The 23,578-nt window shown below is 41.3% G+C and overlaps 5 protein-coding genes and 1 long non-coding RNA gene across 7 annotated transcripts; 2 read left to right on the plus strand and 4 right to left on the minus strand.

Moving 5' to 3' along the window:
* Positions 1 to 231: 231 nt before the first annotated feature.
* LOC129602371 (uncharacterized) lies at positions 232 to 5,016 on the minus strand. The gene is given in 9 exon segments (XM_055501372.1): positions 232 to 452; positions 1,093 to 1,284; positions 1,449 to 1,511; positions 1,679 to 1,873; positions 1,997 to 2,551; positions 2,929 to 3,275; positions 3,678 to 3,827; positions 3,829 to 4,307; positions 4,541 to 5,016. Coding segments are annotated over 5 exon segments (1,233 nt in total). The 5' UTR covers positions 4,578 to 5,016; the 3' UTR covers positions 232 to 452; positions 1,093 to 1,284; positions 1,449 to 1,511; positions 1,679 to 1,873; positions 1,997 to 2,331.
* A 2,289-nt stretch (positions 5,017 to 7,305) lies between these two features.
* LOC129602372 (uncharacterized) lies at positions 7,306 to 8,969 on the plus strand. Its single transcript, XM_055501373.1, has 2 exons — positions 7,306 to 7,666; positions 8,398 to 8,969. Exons 1-2 carry the CDS (start codon positions 7,499 to 7,501, stop codon positions 8,692 to 8,694), a joined length of 465 nt encoding a protein of 154 aa, XP_055357348.1. The 5' UTR covers positions 7,306 to 7,498; the 3' UTR covers positions 8,695 to 8,969.
* A 1,480-nt stretch (positions 8,970 to 10,449) lies between these two features.
* LOC129602373 (mitochondrial amidoxime reducing component 2-like) lies at positions 10,450 to 14,784 on the minus strand. The gene is made up of 7 exons (XM_055501374.1): positions 13,997 to 14,784; positions 13,217 to 13,393; positions 12,727 to 12,913; positions 12,308 to 12,448; positions 11,766 to 11,827; positions 11,207 to 11,278; positions 10,450 to 10,859 (listed from the first exon to the last, which is right to left on the minus strand). The coding sequence occupies exons 1-7, from the start codon at positions 14,416 to 14,418 to the stop codon at positions 10,730 to 10,732; spliced, it is 1,191 nt and encodes a 396-aa protein (XP_055357349.1). The 5' UTR covers positions 14,419 to 14,784; the 3' UTR covers positions 10,450 to 10,729.
* An 835-nt stretch (positions 14,785 to 15,619) lies between these two features.
* LOC129602377 (uncharacterized) lies at positions 15,620 to 18,674 on the minus strand. Of its 2 annotated transcripts, none has more exons than XR_008692393.1 (6): positions 18,247 to 18,674; positions 17,547 to 17,717; positions 17,060 to 17,282; positions 16,617 to 16,783; positions 16,307 to 16,517; positions 15,620 to 16,089 (listed from the first exon to the last, which is right to left on the minus strand). It is a non-coding gene; the product is annotated as an uncharacterized LOC129602377 (long non-coding RNA). The 2 variants fall into 2 exon arrangements; XR_008692394.1 differs by having other exon boundaries at positions 16,307 to 16,527.
* LOC129602375 (ras-related protein Rab-10-like) lies at positions 18,108 to 21,174 on the plus strand. Its single transcript, XM_055501376.1, has 5 exons — positions 18,108 to 19,320; positions 19,580 to 19,640; positions 19,879 to 20,017; positions 20,083 to 20,283; positions 20,573 to 21,174. The coding sequence occupies exons 1-5, from the start codon at positions 19,194 to 19,196 to the stop codon at positions 20,648 to 20,650; spliced, it is 606 nt and encodes a 201-aa protein (XP_055357351.1). The 5' UTR covers positions 18,108 to 19,193; the 3' UTR covers positions 20,651 to 21,174.
* Positions 21,175 to 21,190: 16 nt separating this feature from the next.
* Positions 21,191 to 23,572, minus strand: LOC129602374 (mitochondrial amidoxime-reducing component 1-like). The gene is made up of 7 exons (XM_055501375.1): positions 23,480 to 23,572; positions 22,933 to 23,109; positions 22,554 to 22,740; positions 22,225 to 22,365; positions 22,047 to 22,108; positions 21,842 to 21,913; positions 21,191 to 21,544 (listed from the first exon to the last, which is right to left on the minus strand). Exons 1-7 carry the CDS (start codon positions 23,521 to 23,523, stop codon positions 21,412 to 21,414), a joined length of 816 nt encoding a protein of 271 aa, XP_055357350.1. The 5' UTR covers positions 23,524 to 23,572; the 3' UTR covers positions 21,191 to 21,411.
* Positions 23,573 to 23,578: the final 6 nt, after the last annotated feature.

Raw genomic sequence — 23,578 nt, forward strand, 5'->3', positions numbered from 1 at the left:
GTCAGATGTGTAGTTATGATGTAGCACAAGCGCACGCATTGTGCCAGTGAAAATAGTCGAAAGAGGTCGAAATCGGTATAATCTCTTCTTAAAAAATTTACTTAAAAATGAAAAATTATTAAGCAGTTTAGAAAATAACCTATTCATCTTTTAAAAGGGTATTTTTCTTCTTCTTCAAAAATCCGTCAGCAGGTAACCAACACGCTAAACGCTCAAATTTCTTACCGGTATAAGTCCATCTCGAAGCGCCGCAATCATTAACCGCGAATACGATGCCATTTGTGCGCCGTAAACGGCCTCATAAGCCGTTCGCACGGCTGCTGCAGCATTCTGCAGCATAATACTTCTGACTTTGATTAAATCCCAGTAGTTATCAATGTACGACGGAAGATAGTGGGAATGCTCGAAAAGATGGGGAACCGTACGCGGTGTTGCACTGTACTTTCCATGCTCTGAAACCAAAAAAAAGATCAGTATGAATACATACCTGATACCACAGTATCGTCATTCATGAACTCGGCAGAATAACTAAAAGTATTTCTATCAGTTAATGCAACGATAAGCAGCGCGCAAATTTGGAAAAGCCGCGTACAATCGAAAGTGCTCTCAAGACATGTTAGGCAGCCAAGAAAAAATTTAGTAAACCAGTAACGAAGCAAAACGAAATCCTTTTTCTGTAATACAATGAAAATCATCACGGAATTATTAAGGTTTTCATAGCCAACCGCCAGAAAATTTTATTTACGCTAAAGCCCTTCAGTACCTTAATTTGGGTGCGAGCAAACTTAACAAAAGATGTATTAATGATGTGGATAAAGCTACGCTTACCCAGAGCATCCAGTGAAGAAAAAACGCAGATTAAATTTAACTGAAATTTCAGCAGAACTTATATCCGGCAGTTGTCGATACGTGGCAATGCTTACTTTTAAAAAAATTCTGAAATTATTAATAAAATTCAATCGAGATGATCGAATTCAATCGATATCAATAAAATTCAATCGATGTGTGTTATATCAAAAATTATTTAATATATGGCAAAGGATGTGCGTCTAACAGCTTGTACTGTATTATCGTCGAAAATTTAACACTAACCGGAAAACTGCAGCAGTTCCCTGGACGGTGCTGTCGCGGACAAACTGCGGACAGCGCTAAATCTTCCTCGCGGCAAAACACGATAATTCCCAGTGAAATCACTGGTGCAGGAAGACGAGGCCGTCTCCGAGCTGTATGCCTCGGGGCTTGGTGGAAGCGCTTCGGATGACAAGGCTGTCGATGCCACTGACACTACACACCAGTCAGCAGGTTTATTAGCAAGGTGCCAAGGATAGTACTGTAATACTGGCATGCGAACAGCAAGAAATTCAATCCACAATTAATGATCGGCATTTTTTTATAATAATCATTTTTTTCAGTAACTGGCATTCGGAAATCCATAATTTATCACTTACCGGATCTGCGCTGAGGATATCCCACTTCGCGTGGATGCGATGCAGATCCCGTGAATTCTATCACTAAAATTCAATATCATTCTATACGTTCCATAACGTTTTTTGAGTGCAGATTCGAACATTTCTGGTCATGTCAGTAAAGCAGTGATCGAAAATTCGTAATATATCGAGGCATGCAGTGATTGCAGTCCTATCCCAAAAACCAAGAGAAAACGTGAAAACCTATGTACCAGACGATCGTGACGATGATGTTGATGTTCCAACAGACCCAGCATCACTACTCGATGAAGGCACGCACAGTGCCTCTCGCCGTCGGCGCTTGTACGGCAACCGCGAAAGATCTTCGTTCTCCGTGGCCGCGTCTGATGATAGAGGATCCGGAGGGGAACAAAAATCCCGCGGTTTCTTTCTGCTGCTCATTTCTCCTTCACAAAGAAACAACGCAAATGATAAATCACTGCAGAACAAGGGTACACTGTATGTACAACGTAATACAGTGGCAGTCAAACATCATCGTAGCCAAAGAATTCATTCAAACCACAACATACATAATTTTAATACTCGAAATGGGCTTCGCGGCTTCGGTCTCCCACATCGAAGATTCAAAAGCGCAGCGAAGGCACGTCAGAAAAAATGAAAATGTTGCAAAAGCGAAATTGTTTTTATTTTTCAGCTGTGTGGTGACTGGTCACTGTGGTGTTATAGCAATCGAGGCATGCGGATCACTCAGCGGATGTAACGTAACTGCCAACTGCTTCAGTTTCAACCGAATTATTTTAAGTATTCAAATCCGAGACCACAAAATAAAATATCGCAAAGACACAAAGTAAAATATCGCAAACTTCATTAGAAATTTTGATTTTCCAAAACCGCCGCCCACTCATCAAAGACACAAAAATTTCGTGAGAGCCAACTTGACATCCTTGCAGTGGGCAGAGTTCGTTCCGTACGTCACAGCAAGAGTTTCGTAGGCATCTTTCAACAATCTCTCAGTCTCTGACCGTGTCATTTTACAATCAGGCTGACATGTTGCTCTAGTGAAAACCACGACGGCTGTGAACAAGATGAACGATCTGAGCGGATCCACAACAGGAAGGAATTTCCTACAAAATAACAGAAATCAATGATAAATCGTCATACTCGCACAAAAAAGTACTGACAAGTGTCTTGGTAGTTGGTACTTGGTAGCAATACTTGCATCACAATTGTGAACTGTCTGCATATAAGCTTCTATAGGTAGGGCCATTTTTTAAATATGCCGATACTCTTGAAAAAATAATGTCAAATCGCGCATATCACTACGCTTGCGCAGATTTGCACTAATTAAAATGATCAAAGTTAAAACATCGAAAAAACATCTAAAATCGTTAGTACCACGCGAAACCTTAGGATGTGCGTTCAGTGTACCCAAAACGGCTGCTGCATCTTTGCACGCTTCTCTTGAATTCAGATTAATAATAGTAGAAATACTTCTACGTACCGCGCAAAGGAAATAGCAGTCCTTAACATTTCGGCTCGCGACAAATACTCATCTGGAGCCCCACGGAAACAGAAGACAGTCAAAGCGGTCAAGATCGGATTACCGTCATGCATCAAGGAGCTGCACCGCTGCAACAGTTTCCAGTTTTCCACATCCGGATCCGCATCTGCCCCCTTTTCCAGAAGAGTGATAACTGTTTCCACCAGACGATCATATTGCTGCAATCGGTTAACGTGGTCAGGCGGGGCCGTGCCACAGGTCGGACAAGGGTCATCTGCGCGCTCGTCGCTGGGAATGGACTGTTTACAGTTGACATTGAGGCAGCGCAAGCCGAACTCTTCCGCATCCTAACGGGAATAAATGTTTTCATAAGCTTTAATAACGAGATATACAAAAACAAACAAATTGATCAAAGGAAACTCAAAAATGGTGCACCATTGCCAAATTGGTTAAAAAAACAATACAATGAATACATACAGCCAAAAGTCTGTCATATTTGCTAATTATTGTAAATTATAATTCAAGATGTGAGGACAGTTAGGAACTGAAAGTACGTTTGCAGTGTTTTGAGTGATCGTTTTTAAGCTGTCAGGATAAGAAGATGTGAAACCTCTTCCAGTTTCTACTCAGTTTTTAATTTCACCAATAACGACCTAATAATTAACAAATTTCCTTGATAACCAACGAATTCTTTTGTAAAGACTAACAGGTAACTATCTGTAAATTAAATTCACCAATTTTAATTTTACCTTCTCCGGCCTGCTGCATCTGGGGCAATCACAGTCAAAAAAGAACGTCTCTTTCAACACTGCTTGACGCTGCCGGGCCGGAAACATCCGCGGAATATAAGCGATCCGCACATCCGTCACACTGGAAATCTTCTGATTAGCCCGTATCGACTAACTTCTTCCCGAAGAATATCTGGCTGGCATTCGGCTGGCAGGAATGATCGAAGCGCGAGCTCTGCAGATACACACCCTGCCCCACCACATCCATATCCTCATCCGTAATCATATACGCATTGCAGCGGATACGTCCCAGCATCGCCACCACATCCGTCAATGAGATACTGGCCTCCCAGTAGGTGGGGGTGTGGAGATCGGTGAAAGAGAGGTAGTGGATGAGCATCCGGTGGAGAAGTGCAGCGTACTCCATCGTCGCAGGTTGTTGTGAGAGTTCTTTGGAATGGGACTCCAGATCGTCGTATGTCCGGGATGGGAGAGAGAGACAGAAATTTCGGAGAGATTTTGGGGAGTGTGCAGTTTGAGGAGGATGCGGAGGGCCAGATGGAAATGATTCGGGGGACGGGTGCCTGAAGGCAGGCGCTTCCAGATGGAACACTCCAGTTTGTGAGAACCCACGCTTTTCCAGTCCGCTTTCTTTGAAGAAAAATTATTACTTTTTAAAATTTCGAACTTTTAGATTTTTTAATCTAATTTAAAATTTTTTTGAAACAAATTTTGAATTTTTTCATCTTTTAAAAATTGAGAATTGTATTTGTTTTAAACAAAGTTAGAATTTTTCGATTTTTTATTTTTTTGAAACAGTTAAGAATTTTTTTCTAATGAATTTGTGAACGTGAGGCGATAGTAGCGCGATAATCCGAATTTACCTGGCATTCTTTGGAGCAGTAATGCGCGAAACGGCATCCGGAGCAGCGCGAGGCCGTGGTCTTGCTGTTTTCGGAGAGATCCCCTGGCAAGCGACGCAAGCAACAGCTGCAGTGTGTTTCGCGTTTCTTGTCATCAACGGCGTACACCCAAGGCTCTTCCGTAATAATACAGTCTCCTTCGCCGATCTCCTTCCGTAATAATGCAATCTCCTTCGTTTTCACCGGAACACTCACGGCGTTTGGCTTTCGCTGGTTTGGTTCGAGCGATGAATCCATTGCTTTCTGTGCAGTTTTTGCTGTTTCGGATAAGATCAGACACGAAGGAAGAGTGATTAGAGCCTATCTATAGTGCTACATGTGTAGAAGTACTTGGTGCATCCACTTCGAACAAAAAACAAACAAAACTCGAGAAATGCAATCAAATGCAAAACTCGAGCAATCTTTTTTCTTTCTGTAAACACAACAGCTTAAATTGATTTTTTGACATGTGCCATTGTGCCGTATCCTATTCCAACTTCGGGTACGTAGGTCTGCAATAACCTGCGACCGCCCTGGTATGCAGGCTGCGTGGTCTTGCATGTTGCTTCTTCAATCTTCATGCAACTCCGAAGTTCTTCTGTTGCAACCATGCAAGTTTGATGGCAATTGACAAGTAAACAGTAGAAAGTAGAAACAGAAAGTATCAAAGTATTAATATATTTCTCCTGTAAATGTCCGCACAAAAACTTTTGCAGTTTCAATAGCGATGTGTATGGATGGAATTTGAACTACTGTAAGCACGTTACGGAAGACTGTCGTCTGGTATACCGTATCCGTTACCTCAGCACTTGTGGCTGGAGCCTTGGTGCTTTGATGTGGAACTGGCGTCCCTGACTGTTTGTTTTCAGATTGTGCTCTATAATCTAGCCTCTCATTTTCGGCATTAATTTCGGGTCTGTAAATTTTTTCGGCGAAACAGCGGATTGTTCCCTGCTGCGTGGATCGCAGTCAGCTTCTAATTCACGGCGGGCGCTTGGCGGTCTTATCTAGCTGCGGTAATATTGGAGGTGAGTTTGAATTGGTTTGATGTTGCCTGTTTCTTGAAGCTAAAGCTGCGAAGCTGATCCCGTAAAGTACGGAAGGTAGAACTTGTACGTTAGCATGACTAGTAAATGTTGCGATACTTATAAGAGTTGTTAAAGTCAGTCACTTCTAACCCTTTTAAGTACTTTGTACTGATTTTGATTCTTTAGTTGTTATTCAATGGTTTCCGATACTTAGCAGGTACATACATACCACACATATTGGGTAGCTTCTGATTGTCGCGTAGAGCGGTTAAGCTCATCATTGAGCAGTGCACCGCTTCGCCTACGGTTGTCCAAATTGATTTTGTTTTTCTGCTTGTAATCGTTCTTTTTTAAAAAAATTGCATTTTTTTGTTTAAGAAAAATGTATGCGATCTGTGAAGAGCGTTTCCCGGCACTAGCGATGCGCTTTCAGTGCCGTGATTGGCATGAATTCAATACTGCAATAGGAATAGATAAGGCTTATATCGATGAATTACAACGACCATAGAAGATTGATAAATCATGGATGTGACAGCTGACGGCTTTTTATATTTGCTGCGCTGCTGCAGGTGACGTTTGGGAAATGGCCAAATCCAAGGTGGTGATGGTGGTGCTGCGCTCCTTGGCCTCGGGATATCCCTCCACGGCCTTCCGCCCGCGACTCGCCGACAAACTGGAACAGATACGCTGGGATCCCACGGTGCAGCAGCATGTACTGTTTCGGGAGGACAAAAAATTAAGATCCGTTAGAGAAAAGAAAGGATGATACCGGAGTGTGTTAGGTTTTTATTGGGTGTTTTCTTGTGCAGTGCTTTGTATTAATATGTAGTTGAATATCGTTGTTGTTTTCGTCTTGCAGCTTACAGCTGTTGGTGTGCCACTGTTCGGCTTTGCAATGGAAAGCGTGTTAAATAGGAAAAATGTCGTTCCGCGTGAGAAAATTTTGCTGTCCTTACCGCTGATGTATTAAAAATACATGCGTGAGCCAGTGAGGAAATTTTGGTGTTGTAATGTTGTATCTGACGTGGCGTAAATATCTGAGTGGAAGAACAAAAATTTCGTTATTTTGGTTTATTTATAAAATTGCTATTTTTACTTACGTTCGTTAGGGAAAGGTCGTAAACGCTGATTCTTGCACCAAAGCAGATATCGAATCAATTTAGTATAGACTGAATCAGAAATCTAGCAGATTGAATAAATAAATCGTACAGAAGCTTTGCAATACTTTCTCATTATTAATTTTGGAAATATAACAAAACGGAAGCTTGACTACCAGAAATCTACTGTAGCGTAAGCAGATACAGTACGAGTACTTTTTCTGTCCACAAAATCGCTTTGCTGTGTCCACGGTACGTATTACTTACGCATGCACATTTTGCACACTGTAATTATTTCCTATTTTTATGAATTTTTTATTGTGTTGTATGTGTAGGACATTGTCAGTTGACATTTCTTTCCATATAATAATCAGTCCGAGATTGTCAACACAACGTCAGGGTAAGATTATTAGCTGGCAATTAACTGTCATGGATCCGCCGGTTAAAAGTGGGTAATGAACATATCCGTGTACACCTACCTTACAATTACGTCACCCCACCGCCCGGCCGACTGTGTGCACCCTGCAGCTAAACACCGGAAACGAATCACCGCATCCTTATAATCATGAACTCCTTCCGCTCATCCACATATAAGACCCCCGGTTCATCCGACGACACGGGAATTCCACTGCCACTCCAGAGCGCCAACGCCAAGTGGATTGATCGCGGCGTGATCGGTACGTGCTGTAGTGGTCCACACCAAAAGGTCAACTGCCAAATCAATCTCTGTATCCCAATCGGCAATATCCTGTCCCGTGTTTGGTAGTTAGTAATCCGAATACGGTGGAAAGTTTGTTCGGTGCCTCTTAGCTGAGATGTTGCGATTCGTGCCGGTAAATTCCTGTGTGCTCTGTATGGCTGCGGGTGTGCTGTTGCTTATGACCTTTAACGATCGATCAGCTTGCCAATCTGTTCCGATAGCCAGTGGTGAACTCAGTGATTTTGTGGAACAGAACGACAACTTGGGCGAAGATTCGGCGCAAGTAAGCAATACGCATTCGACCAAGCGTAGTAACAAAAAACCTTCTTGATTAACCGTAATAGTAATACTTAATATAAATATTACTAAATACAGATGCCTTAACCTGCGGTTCGTACCTAGTACCACACATTGCTAATTCGCGGGATCTAAAACGTTAATCAATCTTTTGTTAATTTGTTTCTCTTTATTATTATAATTTTATTTGCATTATATTTACATTAGTATCTTAACTACTATCTTTCCCAGTTTTCCAATTTATAACTGGACGTTGAACACTCTGTAGAGGCCATTTAATCTGCCTTGATTAATAATATTATATTTACTTTGAGCTTGAATGCCACTAATTTCGCTGGTGTAATTTTCCGGTACATGTCGGTAAAATTGATGTACTAAAAGTTCTTGTTGCAGTGTTATAATAAATAAATCACAGTCCACATACCTATAGCTGTACATATTGCATGTTCAGCTTAAGTAAATGTATGTATGCGAAACGTAACACTGGAGAATTTAGTGAAATATAACAGCAGTGAATTTAAAGAAATGTAACAGTAGTGAATTTGCCCTTGTGTTAGAACAGGGCAAATTCAAAATGGACTGTCCTTTTGAAAGTGCAAATTTGTTTGGCTTTATTTCCCGGAATATAATGATGGGGCAAATGCCGGTCGGGCATTTAAAGGTTGCAGTTGATTAGACCACGTGTTGCACCGTGATTAAAAGGATTTCGTTGTACAGGCCAACGAACCGCTCACACCGGCGCTGAATCACTGGTTAGGTGCCGGTGCCGCGCTGGCCGCTAATGATCCGGAGGATCCTCACAACTTGGCAAAGCGCATCAACAGCGGCTGGGGTCCCAGTATCACATACTACGGCGCCTGGCGCATTCCGCCGACGGAGATGCTAATCTATAACAGCACCCGTTCCCTTTTTAAAGGTCGTCCGGGATCCAAACTCTGCTACATTAGCCCCATTGCCTGCTTTGGGCGCCGGATACAGACCAGACTGGGTGTGCTGAGCGCCGACAATTCATAGTAATTTAGGGACAATGAAAAATGCATCGACCATATTTCGGACACCGTGCGGTTAGCGGTATATCTGTCGTACAGGTTATCGCAGCATATATACCTTGCGTTTTTACGTGCACGGTGCACCCATTTCCTGAACTTTCTTTGTACGGCATAACTTACTGAGTAATTTTTATACAAATATTACTTGTTTTGTTTAAAGTATTATTACATCGTCGATATACTGTATGTGTACACATGACATTTTAGTGCTGCAGTTAAATTTCATGACTTGCTGGATCGGTTCACATTATGCGTCATGTGCATATAAAGAACAATATGAGTTCGTCCTTGCGGCGATTTCGGACACCGTGCGGTATACCGTAATTATCGAATTTGTGGCTCCCCCGCAATAAGAGCCCCCCTTGAAATAAGCCCCCCTCCCCGATCCTGTTTGAAAAATAATGCCACCCCCCGAAATTACGCCCCAGGGGGCCGCTATTAAATGTCAAGCGCTGCAAAATGATAAGTACACCGCAAATTTCTGCCTAACAAATATTGTAATTTGATGGGTAAACAGTAAACGGACATCAACATATTGTGGTGTTTCTTGAGAAACAGTTGCTTAGGTAAGAATATGCATCAAAATGTGTCGTGTAGTTGGATATACCGGTAACTATTGCGGTCAATTTCACTAGAACAGAATGCGCAGTTGTTTGAAATATAATGCCCCCTTCCAAAATATGCCGCTTGAAAAATTATGCCACCCCCCGAAATTACGCCCCCTCCCCGAAATAAGCCCCCCTCCGCCATAACATTCGAACTATTTGCACCCCAGGGCCACAAATTCGATAATTACGGTATCTGTTATACAGGTTAGCATAGGTGCTGTGCGTTGTTGTTTTTCACATACATACACCCATTTCTTGAATTTTCTTTTTACATATTTTTATACCGGATATTACTTTTTTTCTTTAATGTATAATTATTGTCGACATTGTTTACACATGACATTTTAGTACTGTAATTAAATTCCATGATTAGCTGGATCAGTTAACGTTGTGCGTCACCATCTGCATATGAAAAAATTCCCTGATATTATTCTATCCTTGCGGCGCTGCACGGAATGGGCGTGCTGCAGTACGTGTATACAACAATGTTTTTGTTATAAATAGTCCATAATAAGATGTTGATACCGAGTGAGCAGGCGCCGGTGCTTGTAATTAACCCGGTTAGCGTGTAGCGGTTTTATGATTAGGCCGCGTTATGCCGGCATCCACGTGACACCGGCAGGCGCGTAATGGGGATGAAAACACGGCGGAAGCAGCGGTGGTAAATTAGTAATCGATACGTCCACCGGGGAGGGGCGGAGGCGCTCTGGGACAACATCGAGTTTTTCCTGTCCACTTTGCGAGCTATGTCTTACAATATATATAGAAGTATTTTTACAGCGAGCAGGTGCACGACGCAGTGACGACGGCACGCCGGGTGAAACGTGGATTAGCAATAGTTAAGCAAAAATGGGCGCGGCTCGGGAATTAAGGCAGGGATAAAGTTTAATAATTAATTTCCTGTGGGTTTCCCAACGAGAACGGCCAATGAAAATTACGGGAAGTACAGAGTACTGCATGATTGAAATGAGTCAAGCAATTATGTTACGGTAATTATCGCGGTGGCATTTATTGGCAATTTGTGACGTATGGTAAATGAATAATTGCAGCAATGTTAGGTCACTGCAAAGTTCGTGATACAATATGCTTACATATATGCATACAGATCAGTATACGTACGAAATTCATTTGCGCGGCTTTCCGCTGAACAATTCTGTGGTTCACAAATAATAAGGAACAACCAGACTGAAAACGAAGGTCATGATAAATTGTGCGGAAACGGTGGAGGTGAGCTTTAAATAAATCGCTGACACGCAGTTCAAAGACACAATTCAAAAACAACAACATACGTATGTACCACTGGTAGGCATCAGAATACACAAAAAACATTTACAAAATTCATCAAAGTCCATATAAAAGTAAATCTCCACTAACAACTAAAGGAATCGTTATTTAATCGGGAAGGTGTATTATAACATCGCCAACGGAGCACGGACCAGTCTGGTCAACGCCTAAGTTTATCGCAAACAGGGGTCCGAATTTCAGGACATCATCAACTGCGGGATCTTGATTGGTGCGATAGCTGCAACAACACAACAAACATGTGAAAGTGCTACTTAACATTAATTAATCAAATACGGCATTTTAAGAATACGGTGGGTATGTTGCATTATGACTTTTACACACTCTATGTGGTTGCACTGCCGGCTTTTCAAATACTACTCAGCAACTACTGCATATAAAAATGTAAAACTAGCGTATAAGAAAAAAATACGAAGTTAAAAAAAACGGTAACCGTAGTCAAGTTTTGTTTACAACCATGCGGTGCTGCTTAAATTTGCAAACATCATAAACATTATACTTGATCTTATACACTGTACGCCAGACGGCATACTAAAAAATTCTGTAGCCTTTTTCGTAGTTACTTACGCCTTCAATGTTTCTAGAACATCTTTCCTCGCGAATGTCCCGGTTTTTGGATCAACCGTGGTCTCCACGCATCTGCAACATCATGATGATAAGCCGTTTCAGTGGTAGTCACCGTATTTCTTCTCATTTTACAATGAGGCAATAAGTAGCGCAAAAGTTTTGTTTAAGTATTGAACATAACATATAATTTTAGTGCCTATTTTTAACAAGAACCTTGTGCATGATGGATCTTGCATACTTCGAATATTGGCTTTATTATCGATCACCGTTAGGGTTAAATTACAATAAACGCGTATATGTACATTACAGACTAGATAGAAACAGTAAGTCACAACAACAAAATTTACAATTATATTATATTATTTAAATTACAATTATATTATACTTTAAGCAGGCCGAAATGTATAAATTTGTTTTTGTTCGACCAGACTTGTTCGACCAGACCTGAAGTCCCTTTGGGGTTGTCTGCTCTTGTGCCGTAAAAATAATAATACAGTAATAATAAAATATGCCGATAACTGAAAGTTTAATTGCCCTACGCACTGTTGTTTGGTCTTACCTGCAACATGGTTTGGCGTTACGGAATTCAGCTGATCCAATTCGGAATCGCCACCAGTAATCCTGAAATCATAATGTCAAGTTTTTATCATCGGAAATTTTATTAGCATCCAAAATGGTGATGGCAGCCTAAGTGGATTTTAAAGTGCGACACTATAAGGCACTTTGTACGTACAGAATACTGTAATTCTTACAACATGCATTCTTACTCTTATAATTCTATCTAAAACTGTAAAACAGCAAAAGTAAAAGCGTTTGGTAATGGATATGTGCTTAACGATAGTGGTTGAGTTGTAAAGACCCAGATTTGAAAGCAGGTACTTACTCAGACTATTGAATTATGCCGATTGCGCTTTATAGCGCTCATAAATAAATACAACTACAGCCGCTGGTGGCTCTCGATCACCGTTAGGGTTAAATTAGTACAATAAACGCGTACAGACTGAACAGAAACAGTAAACACAACAACAAAATTTACAATTATATTATACGTTAAGTAGGCCGAAATAAATAAATAAAAAGTAACTGATTGTGAGTGTATACCTCGTTATTGGGCGGGCATCCTCCGACAAGAATATTTGGTCGGAAATGGATCCACGGCACGGGAGTATCGGTGTGCCGGCTGAGCTCACTAACGGATTCCTGGCTTAACAGTAAATAAGGAGCACCATCGGCAAAAGTGCACTGCAAATTATTCAGTGAACTTTTAGCGACATGTATGTACACTATACCAGAATTTTGCAACATTAGATCTGAGAACTCTACGATAATGTTCAGATGGAATATTCATATATATGACAGGATTATATAGATATTACCTGCACCTAATATTACATCAAAAAGCGATACAAGTACACTACTTGAGTAACCTTAACTTGTGGATACCGTACCAAATTAAGAATATGATCAAACAAACGGCCTCGCACGCGGAAGAACAGCACTGATGCGGTTGCATTCTGTACCTTGTCTTTTTTCTCCCATAATTCGCGATCGATCTTCATAACTTGTTGATCCATTTCCAGCATCCCTCGTCCGCCGAACTGATGCGGATGATGCACCATACGGAGTCCAGGCTCCTCCAGGAATGTCACAAACCATTCCGCCGCCTCGTCACCGCAATCAACCGCCGAAATTTGATGATCCCAAACACTATAAGGAAATGAGAAAATATCTCAGATATCTCCACGAAGTAGGTAACTGCTGGAATTACGTAACGAGACTGCCAACTAACGGCCACTTGTAGAAAACAGTGCTACAGCAAATTATCGCCATAAATGTACCATGCATATGTACCATTAATATATATATTCTGTTAAGTTGTCATAATAATAATTATGAGACACTGGTTCTTATTTCTCCCCATACGACATTTTAGTAAACTGCATGCGGCTTTGCCGGATGTGCCAAAAACAACAGTGTATGCGTATATAAATCGATGGGTTGATGACTTACTCGGACGTGACAACTTTGGCGGTGGAAAGATCGGGCTGAATAGGCACTCGAAGTGGCGACATCCCTGGGGCATTCACCACCAGGAATGCGCCATCAATCTCCGGCTGAATCAAGGCCATCCGGGGTTTCCGGCGCTGCGAGAGGAAGTGATACTTGTCGGTGACGACCATCCAGCTTCTGCTCAAAAACAGTACAGTATTAAAATATCAACTTCATACGTACGTAGTGCACATACAGATACGGACACAATTCAATCAAAGTAATCCGATTAGCAGCATATCTATATCAATAACTGCAAGTACAATTAAAATACCATCGAAGTATGTATACTTCTATGCAACTTGCAACATATATAGTATAATTTTAGACTATCAGTTATCTATGTATCTTCTTTCGTTTGCGCATCATATGGCCCAGCTGCAAATCCGAACATGTGCGCTGCATTGACTTGTGAATACGATATGCAGCAAATTGCATTAGTATCATTGCTGGATAAGGATCCTATTTTTCAACCGGTTATCGATCGGAATTTTTTTGTCAATTGTCATACTTTAACGCTGTGTGCCAGACACACTTCTGAAATCGTCAATATTAAAAGCAGTGCATTATTCACTGAAATTTGTTTTGTATAATAGCATGTATAACTATAAAGTAGAGAAAGTACTGTATAAAAATGTTAGTATAAACTGACCAATGTTTAATTTTATTAGCGTTTTGAAAATGGTAGCGCTTAAATTTTAAATTTTTGCAACGGTTTTAAATTTTATTGCGTACTCGTACCGATCGTGCACCGTCCCAAATGGCGTCCGCAATTCCGGACCCAGTTCTCCGCAGTGAAACGCCTCCACCAGGATCTCCTTGCAGGACTTGATGGGATACACCGCCAACTGGACAACACGCGCTCCATGACTCTTCTCCGTACTAAGAGGCACATACTGCGCAGCATCTCCCTTCTCCCCTTGTTTCAAAGGCGGCGCTCCGACCCGCGGCGGCGGAAGTCGTCCCCGCTTCTTCCCGCGCAGCCGGTACCATCCCGGATACCGGCTGTTCAGGTAGCGGACACAGCAGATCGTCCCGGCCGACAGCACCGCCCCCGCCACGGCCACCTTGGCCACTGTCTTCCAGAACTCCGCATCGTACTGCAGGCGGGATGAGGGATGCAAGAATTCCTGCAGCGGTGTGCGTTCGGGTGTAAAAAACATGGTGTTGATATTTGATAAGCGACCGGATATACGGGGTGCAATTATATGACACACGGGGCATGCATATATATCCGCACCACGGTTATGAATGTTGCATGCGGGATGATGGAGGACGAGTAAAAGCTGCCGATCAGTGATATGGCTGTTCGCGTGCCATGCGTGCGTTGATTACAACTAATCGATACACACATACACAGCGACGGTATACTGTACGCGGTATACGATTCACAGGCGTAGTGGAGTTTTCGGTAATTGCTGGGTCAAATAGCGAGATAACTCAATACGGTCTTTACAAAACGCTTGTGTTGAATTTGTTGATTAGGACACACACCATGAGATTATTGATTGCGATGCGGTTACACAGAGTATCGTATTCTTCGGCAAAATTGAAACGGTGAGAATCGATGTATGCGGATATGAACATCGCGTAATGTACCGTATAACGGGAAACATACAGTACGACGCGGTAAAGTGATTGCCAGATGCCTCTTTATTCGTGTAATTCGATACGAGTAGAACCGCAGTGTGGAAAAACAGTGGTAAACCGGTTTCGGCTTGGGAAGCTTTAAAGTTTCAACCTATCCGTTTTTATGACGTGGTTACTTTATCGCGAAAGTTAAGCGACAATTAAATACTTACACCGTACACGTATGAAGTTATGAACGAACGTAGCATTTTGTACAAACGTTTACGATTAGTATTCAGCGGTTTAGCCAGATCGGTAATAATATTTACGTTAGTTATTCACGTAACGTAACCGTGTTAGGAGATCACAATCGGCATTTTGACAGCATAAATAATTTCATTTAAATGGAGATTTCGCAGACAAAATTAAGAGCAGGCACAAACACAAGTGCGACTCAAAGAAGTCTGAAAATAATTAGAATTAGTATGTGATTCGTTGGCTATACATGCAATGCACTAGAAGTATTGCAGTGCAGCAAATATCATACTTTCTTTCTTCCTGATATACCTACTGAAAAGTAAGGAGGAACCTTCGGAAGCCACAATTTTACAATAGACTGAATTATTCAGCTTAAAAATCGAGATCAACAATATCGTATCACAAGGTAAAATGCGATATTCGTACAGTCGCACTTACAGTACTACAGACGAGTTACTGTTGATCACAGGCAGCATTTTTTGACATCAGCGCAGGACAGATACGAGTAATTTCATAGAATTAACGATAAGATGTATCCGACAATACATAAATTTATAACAGTCCGAAATTCCCTGCTACAAAGTAATCCTGGCAGAATAAAAGAATCAGCAGTCAAACTCAAGAAGAGATTCACAGTTCAAAATGAACCACAAACGATAAATCACAATACAACAAATGTTGCCTCCAACTGCAACACTCGTTTTAAAAAAATACTGTATACACTTTAGGAATCTGTATCGGAACTTCAACAGGAATTCAGCCACTTCCCGATTCAGCAAACAAAATACACCGCGATCTCACCGGAAGTGTGGATAAATCCAGATTCCGAACATACTCCGCGGAGACTCTGTCCAGGACGGAAAACAGCTGCACCACTCGCTCCACTTTCGCGCTGGCAATGGCACGATCGGCGATGTTCAGACGGTGTCCGAATTGATAGAATAACGCGTCCAAATAAAATGCATGCTGAGCCGCCACTAACGCTCTGTTGCTCACATTCTCAATATCTGCATGAAAATATTATCTTGATGAGAACAAAAAATTTAAAAAATTTCCAGAAAATCACTTTTTAAAAAAAATTTTTTAAAACAACCAGGTACAGAAGCAAGTATACCGTGTCACATCATTACATCATTTGTGTTTAATAGATCAGAAAAATCGTGGTGAACTTTGAGCGACTAGTTCTGACATCGTCATCAGCTATTGTCATCGAAAATGCCTGACCTGGTGTGAAAATTGCTGCTGCTGATAGCAAGTAGGTTTCCGTTAGTGTAAGACCAATATCATTGACTTTCTCTTGAAATGCCCCGATAAAGCGCATAAAATCCGGGGGGAAGCCCATCAGATCCGCCATCGCCTGGCACAGATGGATCCCGTCTGGACCGTTCATGTACATGTAGTATTCACCTTTGTAGAAGAATCGGGAGTTGAGTATCTACAGAGAACTGCTTCAAAGTTTTGAGAATTTATAATTCAAGCTTTAAAGTACCAGCATACATCAAATTCATTGAAAAACTACCACTCAGGCACTCACCGACTGGTGAACCAAATATTTGTCAGTGAGCAGGACTTTTGATCCTCAGGAGCGAAGTCATGAAACCCCGGAAGCATAAAGGCCAAATGTGTTAGGCGCTCCACGTCGATTTGCAGTGATACTCCAAATAACCTGAGAATTCGCGATGGAGTTGCTTGGGGCTGATGCTGCGGTAAAGAAAATCAAAACGATGTAAATCTCAGCACGGTAAGGAAACCATCAAAGCACACATCACACAGCACGCCAACAAAGTGGAGCTATACGCATTTTAAAGAATAAGGTGACTGTAATATAGAACTCATCGCTCAAAACCTCTGAGAAAGCTTGATTCCGAGTGTACACGTTTTAACATACGTATTCCAAAGCGTATAACGTTTAATTTGTAATCTTTATAATTTAATCTTAATCGTCACAATTTTTGCAACAACTTATGACGTGCTTACGGGTATAAGACCATCTCTTAACGCGGATATCATGAGTTGGGAATTGCGTGTAGATGCCTCACCATACACCATATCACCGGCAAAGCGTACGGATGCGGCTGCTTTCTGCAGAATGATGCTTCTGGCCTTCATGAGATCCCAGTATCGGTCAATGTACGGCGGAATATATGCGGAATGGGGAGTAAATTCGGAATGCTGGAGGGAGAATTACGGCTGCGCAAGTCTAAACGAAATAACACACAAGTTGAATTATGTATATAATTTCTACAAAGTTCTGCAAAATAACGTAAGCAATGCAATCCAAAGTCTTGCAAAATAACCACCAGTCTAATGTTCCGTACTGTTACTTTATGCCATCACAGATAAACTTAAAATTCTGCACAATCGCGAGGAACAAAAGTGAAGAAGTGACACATTTCACCGCAGTGATAATTTTGACAAACAATACAACGTCTATTCCGAATAACGTCAAGTAAATATCACCCACCAGAGAATCGTACCACCGCGTGGGAAGCCGGGGTTTGTGTCGACACGGGAAAATGGCCGCACGGTCCGCCCGGTAAATCATCGGCGTCATCGTCAGCGGCAGGAGTACAGTGTATCGGCAATCTGGAGAAATCCGTAATCGATTGACGCGCATCCGTTTCCGACAACGTATCTGTAGATTAATAAATCAATTTGGCTATGTCGTATTTGTTAAACACGTGTTGACAAGTTAATATCGGTATAACAGGGCGAAAGAAACTGGAAATTAAGCTCTGTGCTGTGCTTCTACTTAATTTATGTATGTTATTATTGCACCACTTTTTATTGAATGCTTACGCAACTTCCAGCTTTCGACCACGGCTAGCTGCTTTCGGAAACAATGATAAACACGATAATATTAGGTATTTGAATTACTACTTATCTTTTACAGTTATGGCTTATCCAAATTTCCCTTTGAGCTACGGATTTTTCGAAGAGATAGGTACTGCATCACTGACACAATAAATGACACTGCACTTCCATGTGTTATCCGCATATTTTAACCGCGAAATGAAAAATTTTCAACACAATATTTCTACATTAGAAAACAGTATTTTTCTCAGTCTTCCGAGAATTAAAGTGTCGAATAGCTGATAGCATGTAGCTCACTGCGCAGTATAACTGTGTAAGTACTGCTCTGCTGGAATGCTTATGTCACTCACTAGAACGTGAACTGGAGGAAGATGGTGTTGCAGCTGGTGTCGAACAGTCCCAAGAGCGCACAGGCGACGGAGCATTCCGCAGTTCCAGCTCCGGCAGCGGATGATGCGCAGTGTCTCCGCTGTCCAAATCCATTAATTGTTCGACGCGGCTCGTGTTGGCATCAGGCCTGGACTTGCGAAGAACAGACGCTCGGTATCCCATCGTAGAAAACTAGCAATGTAAGAAAACTACAACATCGTCGTTTTCCAGTTCCTGATGCTATTACAATCCCCGAACGATTAATTCGCTGACTTTCACGAGTTGGTGGCAAACTTGCAATAATCTATAAACATATTCACCATTCACGGTCTAAAGAAGATGAAACGGTTGCAAAATTAAAAGAGACAACATCCGTCACAACATTCAACAAGGCACAAAAATTATTTTTAATGCGACGCGGAGCAAACGAAACGTCAACTCGGACTGGCAGAGCAGGCACACGCAGTATCACTTCCGGTCGACCGCATGAAGCTGGTTCCCGGTGGGGGCTACCAACTGCCTGCTAAGCACGCTCGCCAGGTCCACGAGAAATCCTTGGGAAATTTTTATTTCTGATGTTTGCTGTTTGACTTTTCTCTCATGATTGTTGGAAAACATCGCCTGCTTTTCTCCTGAATACCTGTATTTTTTTCATTATTTTGTTTTCTTCAATCTGTGAGAGAACGGAGCATCTGTTTTTGTCCGGAAAGACTATCTGTTGCGTGATCTGAAACTGCACACGTCATTGATCATTTCTTATTTCTATGGTTTTTTTCCCATCACAAGGAACCTTGAAGTAATCTGTAAGGTTCTGACGTCCTGGACTGAGTGGTGATTGACGGGTTGGAGGAATCGAATTTTTGCTTTGTGTGGACGTAGCTGAGTGCTTGCCCGTGTGTTAGCTGTGAGATCTGTCAGTCAAACGAAAATGGCCAAACGGACGTATGATCTGCTCTTCAAACTGCTGCTGATCGGGGATTCCGGAGTGGGCAAAACCTGCATTCTCTTCCGATTTTCCGATGATGCTTTCAATACGACCTTCATTTCCACTATAGGTATGGTTCTACAAGTTCTTTCCGTTGCTGTGATTTGGGAGATTTCCCAAGGATTGAGGCTGTTGTTGTTTGGGGGTTGCTGGTCCCACAGCAGCCCACCAAAGCACTTCTGACACTTTGCAGTAGCAGCACGCACCCAGGCATGAGTCATTCCTATTCATAATACAATAGAACAATGGCAGTGCGTTTGCTTAATAAATTAATGGCCAAAAATATTCGGTGGTTAGCAGCGATTGAGTGGTTGTTTGGGTTTTTGTAGGGATTGATTTCAAGATCAAAACCATTGAACTGCGAGGAAAAAAGATCAAACTGCAGATCTGGTACGTAATACTGTGCTAATGCCGTAATATCTCGTTAGTGACAAATGTGAAGGAAATAATTGTTATATAATCATCGTGTTATGTATTTAGTGATTTCTTACTAAAGCTGTTTCGAAGCGTTGTTTAAAAATTTTAAACGAAAGCCAGCGCGAAAAGCCCGTTGATTAATTCTTATTTTTTATTAAATCTTTATTTTAATTTTTATTGAAGTATGATTTTCAAAATTTTTATTTTACAGGGACACTGCTGGACAGGAGCGCTTCCACACCATAACAACGTCATATTATCGCGGCGCCATGGGGATTATGCTGGTGTACGACATAACACAGCCCAAATCGTTTGACAACATCGCCAAATGGCTGCGTAATATCGAAGAGGTACTTTTTGTTGAATAACATTAGCGTTGGCTGGATTGTGACGTGTCAGTGATTGTCGACTGTAGCATGCCAACGAGGATGTGGAGAAGATGCTGCTGGGCAATAAATGCGACATGGAGGACAAACGGGCCATCAGCCGGGAACGCGGTGAGTCCATCGCGCGGCAGCATGCCATCCGCTTCCTGGAGACCAGCGCCAAGGCCAACATCAACGTGGAGCGGGCCTTTTACGAGCTGTCCGAGGCCATTCTGGATAAAGTCTCCAGAGTCAGTATTTTTGTTGCTTTGTAATACTTTTTTCCCTAGGTAGAGAAAAAGCAGGTATTACAAATTGAAATAGAAATTTTTATTATTTTATTTATACAAATTAAACTACTACCGATTTCGCTTTATGGTTTGTTTTGTCTGATCATTGGTAAAAAATTCATAAAATATTCTTAAAAAATATTTTAGAATTTACAGATATATCTGTACAAATTGGAATTTGTGTAAAAATTATTATTTTATTCATCCAAATTTTATTTGTGCTTATATACAAAATTTTGTGCTTCTTTAGACTCCGGGCGGCGGCGGCGTCCAGGAGAATACTCCATTGCCACAAGCCAGCGGTAAACCCGGCAAAGGATGCTGTTAAATCCAAGCTTATAATGTCCGCGTTGTGATTTTCTCCCTGGATTGCTCATGGCTTTGCCAGGCAAGCAACACATTGGTCGAATGCATCTAGCGGCGATCTTCTGCAGCAGCAACAGCAGTACGTGCTGGACATTATCCGGACATGTTCTAATTTGATTGATTTTTACATGTTGCTTGCTTGTTTTGTATGGTTATAATATTACGTAGTTTACCGTGGTGCCGGCGCTCGATGCGTGGTTGTTCCTTTCTGATCATTTTTTGGACTGTTTCTCATTGTGAGTTTATTTATTCTAACCAGGCAAAATCTTGATGGCCGGTTTGTTATTCGACGCTTCCAGTTTGCATTAGCTTTTTCTGAACTATTTAATATCATCTTTATAAAATCAGTTTGTTTCCCTTTGATGCTTTGTTTGGGATGGTATTTATGGATAACTTTTGGTTATTTGTTCTTTAGTAAATATATAAACGCTTTGGTTTATGTTTACTTAGCAGATACTCCCAGAAATTAAATCATTTTTCGCTCGTCATAGTCTGTATTTTTTTACTTTGTCTATTAGATCGTCATTGACAACAAATCACTTCATTAAGAAACGTGTTTTACTGCTTTACAATAGAATTATTGAAAACGCATAAAGGCAATCATTATTATTCATCTTAATATTAATACAATCAAATGGATGTAAATGACATAATTATCAAGAAAACATGTGCTTTTACATAAAGAATTATACAAGATGCGACGATAGACAGGATAGTTTTGTATCATTCGTCAGGTAAGTGCACAATTATGTCTCCGACGGAGCATGTTCCCGTTTTATCGATACCCAAATCGACAGCAAGCAACGGTCCAAACTTGTACACCTCGTCCCATTCGGCACTCTGGTTTGAGCGGAACCTGTGCAAAATTCGCTTGTTAAACGTTAAACTAATAAGCAAGTGACAATTTTTTGTTATTTATAACGACAACGGAAAAACAAGTTTTTTATAACGACAACGGAAAAGCAACGAAATTAAGTAGTTTTAACTGTACTCGTACGAAATTACTTATTACTGTACGGCACATGTACAATAAATTATAAATACCAACTGATGACAGTTGAATCTACGTCTAACCGAAATTTTTAATTATCGTACTGACCATGAACAGGGATTATAATGATTATTATGATTTTAACTAATCGTAGGTAAGTACTTTTTGAGTGTCTCAAGCACATCTTTCCTTCCAAATGTGCCGGTTTGTGGATCCACTGTCGTTAAAGTGCATCTATAAAAGCACAGAGAAACTTCTTCAGTGCAAAACATATTGGGAATGATTATCTCAACAAGTATGATTTCCGTTTAGCACTGCGATGAATAATAATGTGCAGTAAGCTCATGTCAAGAATATCTGTATGTACCTGCAACGCTGCTTTGTAGCACGGAATTCGGACGTTCCAATTCGAAAACGCCACCAGTGATCCTGCACAATCATGGTTAAAACGTAAAGAAACAATCAATAAAGTTATTGTTGCTGTGTGTGAGAACAGTCATGGTTGAAATGTGGTATAATCTTCAAAAGCTACACATCTACGGTACCTCGTTGTTCGGTGGGCATCCGTTAACTAAAATGCTTGGCCGGAAGTGAAGATACGGTACCGGTGTGTCCATGTGCCGACTGAGCTCGGCAACCGAGTCCTCACTGAGCAGCTGATACGGTGCGGCATCCGCAAAAGCGCACTAAAGAGTACAAAGCAAATGCGGTAGATTACTAACCAGATTTAAAATAAAATTAATTTTCTGAAATTTAATAAAAGGAGATATGTAGCGGTTGTTGTTAATTATGTCTTATGACACATATCACTACAGTAATGAAGCATTATTTTACGCGTACACCTCTAGCCATGTTAACGCTGACAAAGTCATACTTTGTCTTTATCTTCCCACATTTTCCGCTTGATTTTCAGCACTTTGGCATCTCTTTCCACCAGTTGCCGACCGGCAAATTCAGGTGGATGGTATATCAAGCGCAGCCCTGGTTCTTCTAAGAACTTGGAAAACCACTCGCCGGCTTCATCCCCACAGTCAATCCCTGAAATCTCTTGACTCCAGACACTATTGACATAAGCAAAATTCAATAAATATTCACATGTCAGTGATACAATAACTTCCGATAAGTTTTCCGTGCTCAGCTGTCTATGTGCTCTGTGCAGCGACACGATTCCGTCGAAATTTCGAACAAACTGTAATGGCGTCCAGGAAACGTATAACAGTAGTACTTCTATATTGTACCGATGCGTTACTTACGCAGATTGGACAACTTTGGCGGTCGACAGGTCAGGCTGTATGGGCACTCGCAGTGGCGCCATATCCGGAGCGGTCACCAACAGAAAAGCACCATCGATCTCCGGACAAATTAAGGCCATCCGCGGGATTCGGCGCTGTGTCAGGAAGTGGTATTCGGCATTGACAACCATCCATGTTCTATGAGTAGAAAGTTCTTGTACAGTTTTACTTGCTCTGCTGCACAATTAATCCGTCAGACATGTTGCAAATAACTACAAAACTACTCAAATATTAATCAACTACCCGAATAAATCATTCTATAAACTTGTACACAGTGCACACACTAAATTATTTTCATACGTGCATCGTATATACTTACCTCTTACCACAAATCTGTTATAATATCTGTCTCGTTCGCATTAGTGAATTGATTGTTGTAACCTAATGTTTTTTTGGTAGATAATCCTTTCCAGTGCTACGTTATGCACTCGGATATTTATTCGGTACATAAAAAAAAATAATACATGCATGTGTTCATGTAAAATTGTCACATACGTATAACTCTCACCGGTCGCGAACGATTCCAAATGGTGTATGCAGCTCCGGACCCATTTCTCCACAATGGATTGTTTCCACCAAAATTCCTTTACATGATTTGATGGGATAC

The sequence above is a fragment of the Paramacrobiotus metropolitanus genome, unplaced genomic scaffold (assembly GCF_019649055.1).
Source record: "Paramacrobiotus metropolitanus isolate TYO unplaced genomic scaffold, Prichtersi_v1.0 Parri_scaffold0000424, whole genome shotgun sequence".
Taxonomy (NCBI): domain Eukaryota; kingdom Metazoa; phylum Tardigrada; class Eutardigrada; order Parachela; family Macrobiotidae; genus Paramacrobiotus; species Paramacrobiotus metropolitanus.